At 39.0% G+C, this 11,930-nt stretch overlaps 1 protein-coding gene across 1 annotated transcript; it reads left to right on the top strand.

Annotated features, from left to right (window-relative positions):
* The first annotated feature begins 5,750 nt into the window (after positions 1 to 5,750).
* Positions 5,751 to 11,452, top strand: LOC136835478 (uncharacterized). The gene is made up of 2 exons (XM_067099042.1): positions 5,751 to 5,907; positions 9,301 to 11,452. Exon 2 carries the CDS (start codon positions 9,326 to 9,328, stop codon positions 10,007 to 10,009), a length of 684 nt encoding a protein of 227 aa, XP_066955143.1. The 5' UTR covers positions 5,751 to 5,907; positions 9,301 to 9,325; the 3' UTR covers positions 10,010 to 11,452.
* The last annotated feature ends 478 nt before the right edge of the window (positions 11,453 to 11,930 follow it).

Below are 11,930 nucleotides of genomic sequence, written 5' to 3'. Positions count from 1 at the left end.
CCGATCAAGACCTACACCCAGTCTCTCATTTTTTCACCTGTGGTGATGTGACACGTCTCGAACTGTCGGCCTAACCGCTCGCGTCTCCTCGCTGCTGGGAGAAAGGGAGCTGGGGATTTGGCACGATACATATACACATGTGTGCTACAGGGGTCTAAGTGATGTCAGGCAGGGGGCAGCCGATCCCGGCTAGAGGTCTACTAACATAAAATCAAGAGTCCTTCAAAAGAAGGCATCGTGCTACTTACATATGAAAAAATGGGAAAAAGCATTAAACGAAGAAAAGTATATGACACATACATACACATATACATGTATATATATGTGCATATAATATATATATAATATATATATATATATATATATATATATACTCTATATATATATATATATTGCATCATTCTCATTCCCTTTAATGTACTGCAACGTACAATTTTTTTATTCCTTATATACTGTATATATACTTATGAATCCAGAGCCATCCATTGTATGATTTGTTCTCTACTGTATTGTCAGTGGTAGTTTTGCCTTCTCAGCGAAGTTGCTTATCCGTGAATAGTTAACTTTGCTTGGAATTACAATTGCAGGAATCATTTACTCTCATGATCCGTTACTTGCACCATTACACTTTCACCTTTTGTGATGCAAGTCGGTGCGTTTTGACTGTTTTAAATGTAGGGTCCAATTTTGTATTGTTTTCTAGGTAGGCTAATGGTTTAATTTGTTGTCAAGATTGGCTATTGACTGGTATAATCAGGGATTTATTTGGGTTTTTGTTAAGTGTAAATTGTGGAATTTAGATTTATGCAAGTGGTTTTGATATTTGCCTTTTTGTGTACTGGAACACTTGCTTGGCATATAATAATTCGGGGCCTGTCCTTGGTAGCTCCAAGTATTCTTGCGATCGTTAATTAACCTTCCAGGAAATAATCAAATGGTGCTGTCGTGACAAGTGATTAGTGCGTCACTGCACGCGAGTGAAATTCAACAACGTTGTCAGTATAATGAATTTTTAGTGAGTGAGCTTTCAGTTAGACATTTGTGTTGAAGGTTGACTCTCCTAGTCCTATTTTTCCGTCTTCAACTCCTGCATCGATTCTGCCTACTCTACAAGCAAGAGAAAATTAAATTTGTCTACCCAGTTATAGACAAGCTGCTGGCTATCATCTCTGACTTCTCCAGTCATATTCTGATCAGTCTAAACTGACCACAACCCCTCAGGTTTCCTCGCTCAAGCCAGTTAACAAACCAGCGTCTACCGCCATGGTCACTATTTTTGCAGAATTTCAACTTGACCAACCACTACATCAAGGGTTGAGGATACCATCGTAGGCGTCCTATCCAGAATGCATTCGACGTTGACACCTTCCTATGGGTCATTTCCTCAGGATGACCCGTGGGCTATCTCTTCAGCGGGTAAAAATCTAATGTACAGCATTCTTTACCTTTGTTCGTGTAGTTCTATTACTTAAATGGACATAAATTCAGAGCCATCTATTTTGTAATTAGTTCTCGACTATATTGTCAATGGTAGTTTTACCTTAATGAACTTTATCCATGAATAGTTATATGTGATGTTGTAATGCCAGTTTTAATATCCACAAATCAATCAGCCATAAATAGTTTACTTCTCGTTGGAGTGAAATTTTCACAAGATCCTCTACCTACAACACTACACTTCCACATTTTATATTGTAAGTGCATTTGACTTGAATATGTTTTCTGCCCTCTTGTATTTTCTAGGCAGGTTAATGCTTTAAGGTTAAGCTAGATTTTTGATTGGCATAAGTCAGGGTTAATTTGGATATTTGTAAGTTGTGGAATTAAATACAATTTATGTAAGCGGTTCTTATATTAATTTAATTTCTTTGTGCTGGAACAGGCTGAGCACTTTTGGCATGTAAATGATTTAATGCTTTTAAATTAAACCTACACAAGGCAGATACATTACTTAAAAAGAATTAAAGAAGCCGCCACAGGAAAAAGCTGAAGTACAAAGAGATCAGTGAACAAAACAATGTATCGGAACATCTAACACATTTGATTTGTAAGAATTCTTATGGATTGAAAAGAAAGAAACGTTTTCATAGCATTATACCTGCTTCTGTAAAGCGGTTTTTTGGGTATCTTAATGCAATATATGAAAAAGAGTACCGTCGAAGGAAATGTTTTTCTTAAACGCAAGATATTTTCAAGATAGAATAGATATATACGAAAATAAATAACAGTTTGCTGTGAAATCTGTTTCCACCGGCCAGGATCAATTTATGAAGATACCAGAGCAAGTGTATTTGAATAAAAAAAAAAAAAAGATAGTGAACGCGGAAAGAACGCGGAAAAACTACGAACTCACCACAGCCAAAGGGGGTACAACAACTGGATAGTTACAAGATCCTATTTCACTGAAGCTCAATGTCTTCAGTCGACGACCAAATGTTTCACGGGTAGTTTAATGTCTCAAATCAGTCTATTTACGGCTCATCCCCTTCACGATACTTTACCAACGATACATCTGCCGTAAGTTTTTACTGTCTGACGAACATAAACGAATTCCTGTCTTAAGGATTTTGGAAAAGGGCAGAAACAAAAACATAAGAGAAGTGAACAGTAGCAAACTGGAAAAACAAAAAATGTAGGATGGCCGTTGAAGTAGGATTAGCAAACAGTGGATGGCGTTAAGCCCCATCAGTTCGTCATACCAAAGCCTCTTACAAGAGGAATTCAGAGACGCATTTGTCGGAAACTATTTTCTAAGTACTGGCTTCCCGGCGGGGATTACAGTCTCCTCGGACTACAATAAGACAGTATTCTGTGTATGGGACAGTTTGTTTTTTTCTTTACCTTGACATACGCAATAGATTCTAAGCCTAATTCATCATTAGCTTTACGAGAAGCTCGACGTTGGCTCCCCTCTCACAATCTTCTACTTTTTTGATAGCGAATTTGTATTTTTTTTTTTTTGAGGTTCTATCTCTTTTCCGTTTCCAAATATCCGTGGAGGAGAGAGAGAGAGAGAGAGAGAGAGAGAGAGAGAGAGAGAGAGTTTAAGATCGTAGACCGCATTCTGCATAGGCTTATATGCATATGTTTGAGTTTGTGAGGCAATTTTACAACGGAATTATAACACTATTTGCTCTCGTCTTACCGGTGGTATATTATTGCTTCTGTTCACATGACAAAGACAATGTGAAAATTAAAGACAATGTGAAAATTAAGATCACTGAACTCTATCTACCCGGACAGAAAGTGAATATGACATTCGTCCGGCAAGTTCGGGAAAAGTCGTGGGCCAACAGGATTTTACATTCAGACTGGACAAGGAGAATATGAACGCGAAATAATAATACGGCCTCGCGCAGGAGTGAAAGGCTTCTAAGGAAGGCAACCTGGCAGGGAGGACTTCGTCATAGGCCGAGAAAAATTCTTGGAGCGCCTTACAGAAGTGTGGGCGAAGGCCTCCTAGGGAAGGCGTCCCTTTAGGAAGGTCTCCAGCCCCTCCCCAAAAGTTGCTTTTCCGAAGGGAGCCAAGGCACCGTCAACAGGGAGGTCATCCCCCAAGGCTGCTCTCCTAGGTTTTGAAGTATCCCTTGAAGTGAACCTCACCACTCAGTGCAGGCCAGGCTTCCTGGAAAGGCATTCCCTAGACGTCTTTCCAGAGAGAATTAGGGTGCCCGGGCCTGGGAGGCTCTCCTCCACAGCTGCCTTCCTAAGAGGAAGGCAGGGCTCCTGCCAGGATAAAATGCAACCCCTCAGCGGTGGGGGACAAAGCTTCCTGGGGTGGACTCCCTTACAGGTGGGTGTCCAGCCATTGGCGATGCCCCAAGGATCAGTGGAAAAGACAGCCCAATAAGAGAGTCAACCATCTTGATGTTGGGTCCCCCTGGCTTAATGTGGAAGGCAGCCATGAAGGAGAGGCTTCGAGCTGGGTGGGTTATCAAAGACCTCATGGGCAAGGCAGACCTGAATTAGGGCCAACTGGTTAGGCATTGGAGACTTGGGGTTCAAGGAGGAGGTAGCCACAAAGGAAGCACTTCTGGTCAAGCAAACTCCCCCAGGGTTCTCCTTGGGAAAGGAAGGCCTACTAGTTGGCAGGGGGAAGCTGCTCAAGAAGGAATTTTTTACTGCTACACTGAAGCATTTTTAAGAGGTTACATGTGTCAGTGCAGGCTCATCTGCGTGTAATAGGCATTCTGATTACAGGATAAATGTATTTTCTAAGATCAATCATACAGCCAACAGGAAACATGATATGCACTAGATACCACATTGCCAAGTTTAAGGAAGTATGTGATTTTTACATAATTGCGTATATGCCTGTAGGTCAAGCTACACGAAACGTCCGAATATTAAGACACATAAAACCATACGGATTATTAATAAATTGCTTATTATTCGTTCCGAGAATAATGAATTAATGCAACACCATTTGAAAATAAGAACAAACACTACAAGAACCAAATAATTTTATGTGCACATGTAATGTTTTAAATCACGTTCACACGTGTGAATGAAGGTTAATCAAGTGTTGATATCTAATTCTTTGTGTTAAGGTTGATATTAACAATACTTTGTGATTTTTATTTGGGTTTCCAAGGAGTTATACATGTAGGCATCCAAATGAATTGATTTGTACGTATGTCATTAATGTTTTAACGTAACACACTGATGAAAAAAAATTCGTTGGCGTAACATTGTCATTCGAACAATTCTGGTCTTCCAATATATAAATGTTACGCATGTTGTACTGCATCAGCCATAAACTTTATTCGGACTCAATACATTCCCAAAAGGATTCAGCTAATTGCATCTATATGCCAGTGACAGGATTCGTTAAAGGGTTTTCCTAGAAACTTATTTTACTTCTTTTGTTTTCATAAGATTTCAGCTAACGAGGAGGAGGGGCAAGTTTGATTGCCATCCGGCTTCAAACGCCTTTCTCTCTATGCAAATAAGCACACGTGGTGAGTGCCAAAAGAGATAAAATTGTAAATGGGCTGATGATAAGGAGAGTGCTGTAATATATTATTCCGAGCAGGCTATTTATTAAACTCCCGCCAGTCAAACCATAAATGAATACTTTTGAAGTTTCAAAAACTCCAGGAAACACAAATTATTTCAGGTGCTACAAATGCACCTCAAATTCGATGATAGCAAGAATGACGTGCATTTAAAAGTGGCTTTTTACTAAAGATGTCAAGGCACAAGGTTTTCAAGTTTTTACCAGAGGCCCCACTACTCTTTGTAATCTACTTCAGTTTCCTTCTCAACAGATGCAGTGTTGTTTAGCTAACTATTCTATTTATCAATATTATCTTAATGAGACACTGATTCCCACTAAGACTCAGAATCATGTTTTTTCATGGTGCCAAAATAAGAAAATCCCCTAGCTGTTTCCAATTTCATTCTAAGTGGGGAACTCTTTCCATGATTCCTTCAAAGAAGTTTTTCATGAGTAGTTTTTCCATATATATATATATATATATATATATATATATATATATATATATATATATATATATATATATATATATATATATATATATATATACATATGCTATGGGTGTGTGTGTGTGTGTGTGCGTGTGCGCGCGTGCTACAGTATTAATGAGAACCCACGCATTTGTGCTAATACAATACAGTATTCATCTGATCCGACCGATATTAGTAGTCTTTAAGAGGCAGGCAAGAGATAAACGCTTTACACGACGAAAAATAGCTCCAGATAACAGGAGATAAAAGATAACGGTATTGATCACAAAGTTCCTAGGGCTACTCAGCTACGAACGTGTACCCGTCGTTCAATAAAGTAGTTTACGCGTTCATTACTGACACGACACTAAAACCAACCTCCTTCGAATTATATTCCATTCTTCTTCCGTTCTTCATTGAGGGAGTGACCATTAAAAGGTATGTTTCATTTCTCGGATTTCACACACTACAACGGCCCCTCACAAGTTAATTTTTGGAAAAACACAACGTATCAAACAACTTCGTTTGCCGCCTCGTCAATAAGTTATACAGTTATTTTATTAGGTATGAACCGGGAAGTCTTTGCTAAACTGTTCAGGGACAAGCACCAGCTGTCTTTACCTTAAGCGTATTACAAAGCATTAAGACAAACCATTAATAATATAATAAGACAAAACATTATTAATATAATCACTACCAAAGAATGAAGTGAGATTCTTATTCATGCAGCTTTGTTTTTGGTATAAACGCTTCAAAACAGAAGGTACAGATGTTTTGCGAAGTATACCTATGCCGCCGCCAGGTAACATCCACCAACTCTTATCTATAGTAACAGCCACAATGACCTTTTAACTTCGCTCTTTCTTATTGCCTTTTATGAGTTTTCTACTTCGTAATTTTGGACTTCAAACAGTAGTGTACACGTACTTAAGTTGCTACAGAAGACAGTGAGGATAAACAAATAATGAGTAGAATGAAATGATGGGCTACAATATGGAAAAGGCAGTAAAAGTCTTGACATGAGACATCCGGGAAAAAATAATACGAAAGTTTCGGAGCCTGAGAGATGGAATCTTGATATAAGAACAGTATGCATGATTAGGTTCACCTCTAACAGAGTGCAGGCAGCATTCAAAGCCTGTGGCGTTATTGCTTCATACTGAAAACAACAAGGATATGACTGAAATCATGGAACCAATGCTAGATTCATAGAGAAAATGTTCAATATCAGCTTTAGGAAATGAAAAAAATAGCACAGCATAGAAAGTGAGATAATTCGGTGTTGGACCAGTTGCACAATGTATATCGTAAAGTGCCAACTATACTGGCAAACTAGCCTAATTATACATCAGCATCCAATACAATACGGAATACGCAGACAAAGACAGCGGAGCATTCAACGGGCGGAGAGAATGTCACGAGAAAAGTTATAAAAGCCATGAAAATTAAATAATATTTTCTCTGGACTTGAGTGTTTGTAAATGGAATGTGACCAAGATTCAATGCCGAAGAAAGGAGATGTCTTTAATTCAACAGTAATAAATAACACAGAACAAAAAAAAAAGTCATAACATTTTGTGTGAAGATACAACTGCGTTGATAAGATTTGGTTTATATTGGGAACGAGCAGTGAGTCGTTTCGTTATGTCACATTGATGAATGTTCTTTTTAACTTCAGGATTGGAATGAAAACACAGAAGGTGCTGCCATAACGGTGGAACTACCAAAATGAATCTTGCATAGAAAGATATTTTGAAATAACACCTAAAACTAATCCCTGCATGGAAAGATACACTGAGATGAAAACATGTAGTGGTGTAAGCAAATAGAGCATAAATTTAATGATGGAGCAGAAAAGCTGCACAACAGATAATTTTTGAGTACAGGCATGACCGACAGTAAAAGCAAATAAAATGCTTTAAATACTTAGCAAAGATAGGGGGGAGTGGCTGGAACAGACACAGATCTTGAGAGTAAATGAACACATCAGATCTGTGAAGTAACTAAAGCGGTTACTAAAGTATTGCGGTTTACACAGAAGTCCCAAGCTAAGTACCGGATTATGGTACTGCAGCATGGTAACGAGGAAGGACAAGGAAATGCTGCCTAATGCAAAACATTGTGATGTTTAGTGGACCTTAAAATTTACCTGATGGAAGGCTACATAGTGAAGGCATGGTAATGTCATAAAATGAAGCAGGAGCAGGAAGGTCATAGTAATCAGTACAGCAAACAGGTTGGAAAAAAATTGGATAGAAATGTGAATTTTGTTGACATGGGTTAGAAAGATAAAATGTTCGGAATATTTGGAATCTGTGCATTGCAGGAGCCAGCCTGTAATGCAAGAGAAGGGCAGAAATAAAGAATGGTAAAAGAAGCCCGAGTATGAGCAGGAAATATAAGCACATGTATGTCAAGTATTGCATGGGACTGTGAAAGTGATGAAGGTTGAATGGCAAATGTGGTAGATTGAATGGCAAATGTGGTGAAGATTAAATGGTATTTTTAAGTAATGCTGGGTTGACTGGTGACAAGAAAGTCTGCAAAGGGATGAAAGGATCTGAAAATGCGTGTAAGGAGAAACAAAATGTAGGAAGTAACACTTAGAAAGAGAGGCAGAAGAAGGAAAGGCAAGCTTAGTGGTAGGTACATAGAATGGCTGCAGGACTAAAAAAGTTCTCTACGTGTGGCTCATTTTTAGTTTAGTACTTATAGCATAAATGTCACATTGCTACACTGCTTCACCGGAAGCCTTATAGGGGAACAACCTATTAGTAATGACCTATTAGTAATGACAAGGATACTGTCTTTATTAATAAATCATCACAACTCAGCGTCTAAAACCTCCATTCAAGCTGCGACACCTTGTACTGTAGACCAGGGCCACGGAGAAATTGACATGACAGGCATACTTTATGTCCTGTCAACGACTTGTTGGTAGATGTTTGAAACAGAAAAAGACAAAATGGACTTTAACAGAGTTTGTGTTGATTTGTCTTCATTTGATCCACTACAGAAACGTAACAGTTTAATCATAGCTAATATTATCTGTACTTCCTATGTCTGACAGCTGACAGATTAAAAATTAAAAATTACTAGGAAATTGTTTTTAATGTCAGTTTTGCATATTTTCTTCTGAAAATCTTCACTGGATTAATTCACTTAAAATACTCTGCAAACCATCAGCAATTTTGTTCATAAACTTGTGTGACTAAGGGAAAAGTGGAAAACTATGAATTCACAATTATGCTACACAAAGAAAGTATGCAGTGATGATGAAACCAGTCTATTTGGCTCTACTACAGATCTTAGCACAAAGTTTTAAGAGATATCATCAAAGGGTCCCGAGTTCAAGCTCTCTCTGGTTATGATAGATTTTCCGTGTGCTAGGGATAAGAGTTTGGGGGTCTACCTACTGAGACAATAGCAGACACTGCCTTGCTCCCCGAGTTTTACTTGAGTGGAAAGGTGGCTTGGGTACTGGTTTTATGTGTAAGTGTGTATGTTAGTCCCTAGGCACTGACCTGTCTCTTTCCTTTGCTTTTCATTCGCAACCTTTATACCTTTAAAATATTAATAGTAAAATGCCTGGTTGGGAAAAAAATCCTGCCACAAATAGTCTCTAATGGTCAGAGGAAAAGAGAACTGCTTAGAAATTAAACTAATGCAATAAGGCAACCTAATATTACAACACGTTTCATGGTACGACCCTCATTTGCACTAGAGTCACTGATTTTCATTTTATCGCCCATGACTAGATTTAAATGCACATGCATTTATGTGCATGCTTATTCCCGTGGTCACCTTCATTACACCTATATCTTCTTGCAGATCCTGTCTTCGTGCGTAAGCGGCAATGTCGAAAGTCGATCTTCAAATTACGTCTGTTGCTAAACGCACCTCAGTCGTAGCTGCCCTAAGCGGACCATCAACTGGCAGTGTCTGGTCTTTTGGTTTTGACCGTGACGGGACGGGCATCAGCAATCACATGATCATCCAAAACCACACCGATGACTCCTTTCGCCTCCACGAGTATTATGTTAATTGGGGAAGAGCCCGCGTACCGCCAGATGCTAAGCTTCGAGCTCACTACGAGGACGACTGTTTGTTCCACGCTGCCGGCGGATGGTGTGCCACGGGATCCAGCGGCATTGTTACCTACAAGCTCGACCCTCAGACCTACCTCCACATTCTCTGGGATTGCCCTTACAACTTCAACCACTACTGCAATTTCGTCGGACTCTTCCTATGTGACGAGAAGAAGAATCGCCCCGACGCTGATCTTTTCAACAAGATGTACCAATACGATGACGACTCCAGCTTCGTTCCAGGGCGGTGCACAGCCTTTGACCTTGTTTGCTGCGGACCAGGGGAAAGGGCCCCGAATTCTAACGGCACGGTAAGATGGGGTGTTCGGCGACCATGTGAGGTCGTGGATAACAATTATCGCGTCACGATGACAATGGGAGACGGCCATAAAACCTCCAGTTCTGTGTCCATATTTAAAACCAAACCCAGTCAGATCTATGTTCGTGCCTGATAATCTCCCTTGATAACTTCTTTAACTACACTGAGATGAAGCTCTTTCTAACGTCCTGTTCGTTGGATATTAAAGTCTCAACTAAAAAGAAATTATTCATGTTAAAAAGCGTGTTTAGCACATTCATATCTAGATGCTATGTAAAGCAAAATATTTCAGCTAAATATCAACGAAGTTTTAACAATGTCTTTGGAATAAAGTAATTTCGCCTCTTGTTATGAAACTGGGTTATGATATCCTGATTAACTGATGCGCGTGATCCAGATAAGCAATATCCAACGTTAGTGTATAATACTGAATAGCTTGACAGTGAAGTACACTTGAGAGAGAGAGAGAGAGAGAGAGAGAGAGAGAGAGAGAGAGAGAGAGAGAGAGAGAGAGAGAGAGAGAGAGAGTACTTTTGTTTTTTTTTTTGTTTGATTAGCCGTTGCTCTTATCTGAATGACTTCCTCACGTGTATTAGTACAAACACCGAAATGCCCTCATAATTACTGCTTTTATCATTAGTAGCAAAAATTAGTAATATCATAATTCTATAAATTGCAATCATTCGTATTACTGCTATCGGAGCCTTGTCCTTGAATCAGAGACGAATGCAGTAACACTAATTCATCATGCACAGCCTCACTAGTCCGAACACAAGCATCAGTTTCTTCTTTATCTTCCCCCCCTGTCTATCTTGTCCAGGTGACCACTGTAAATCTTTAAGGCAGTTTTACAGCCATGCGGAATTTCCCCTTTCTATCTTGTCCACGTGAATATTGTAAATCTTTAAATCAGTTTTACAGTCATGCGGAATTTCCTCTTCCTATCTTGTCTAAGTGACTTGTAAATCTTTAAATCAGTTATAAAACTGCTGTATCATCTATCTGCTAGGCCTATCCAACCATGCAATATATATCAAACGAACTCGTAAGACCATTATTGTGCTTTACGCATAATAGAGTAAATCAATAAACACGATGGAAAAAGAGACACTGACAATCTTATTATGCAAAAGGCGAAAAAAAATGAAAATACCGTCCAGGATAAATACAGTAAATCTTTCCTTTCCGAGAAAACGAAATTTAAACAGTTAGACAGCTGTCAGAAGATAAAAAAAAAAAAAAAAAAAAAAAAATCACAGAATGCGTGAAAAGTAGAACGGGACGGGACGGAAGTTTCCATTGCCGACGATGCAAGTTACAAAATCTTTGTAGTATTACGTTTGCGTGAAGAGCTTTAGTCATCTCATATATAGCAAGTGGATATACACTACTCCTCTCTCTTACTGTACTTCACTGTAACATTCCCATCTGACTTCTAAATCACGTCTCTTCAGTTGGAAAACGAACCTGTTTATGCTGTAAAAATATCTTTTACCAGTTATCTGTTTATCAAACAATCTTCAGTTGGTCTGATAATGTGCTTCTGTAAATTTTCAGTCAACTCCATGGAGGCATTCCTCACAGTTTTCTTTTCCTACCAATGCTAAAAAAGAACCTGATCTAAAATTACATCCTCTCCTCTCGAAAAAAACATTCTGAGAACGTGGTGAGGAGAGCGAAGAGGGATACTAAGAATTAAAAGTATCCACCTGAGGCAACCTGACAGCAAATGGCGTCCTGACGATTTGTTTCCAAGAACAAGGTGAATACACTTCTCTACCAACAGTGTCTTTTGTGCACCAAGAGACCGTCAGTCAGCCTCTTCGTAACATGAAGGATTTCCCCCGAAGAGCATCGTGCAATAGCTTTCATATCCCTGACAAATAACACATACCAGTTTTGAACAGAGTTAATGACGATATTTACACTGCAAGAAAATTTTTCATATTAATGTTACGAGAGATTTACGAACCTATCACTTGAAGGTGAGAGAGTACAAATCCTACTTGCGGAACAGCAGAGTTATTTTCTTTTCTTTTTCCAGTTTACGTTGC

This window comes from Macrobrachium rosenbergii, chromosome 55 (assembly GCF_040412425.1).
Source record: "Macrobrachium rosenbergii isolate ZJJX-2024 chromosome 55, ASM4041242v1, whole genome shotgun sequence".
NCBI classification, from domain to species: domain Eukaryota; kingdom Metazoa; phylum Arthropoda; class Malacostraca; order Decapoda; family Palaemonidae; genus Macrobrachium; species Macrobrachium rosenbergii.
Note: the sequence above shows the minus strand (reverse complement) of the source record. Positions and strands in the feature narration are given on the sequence as shown.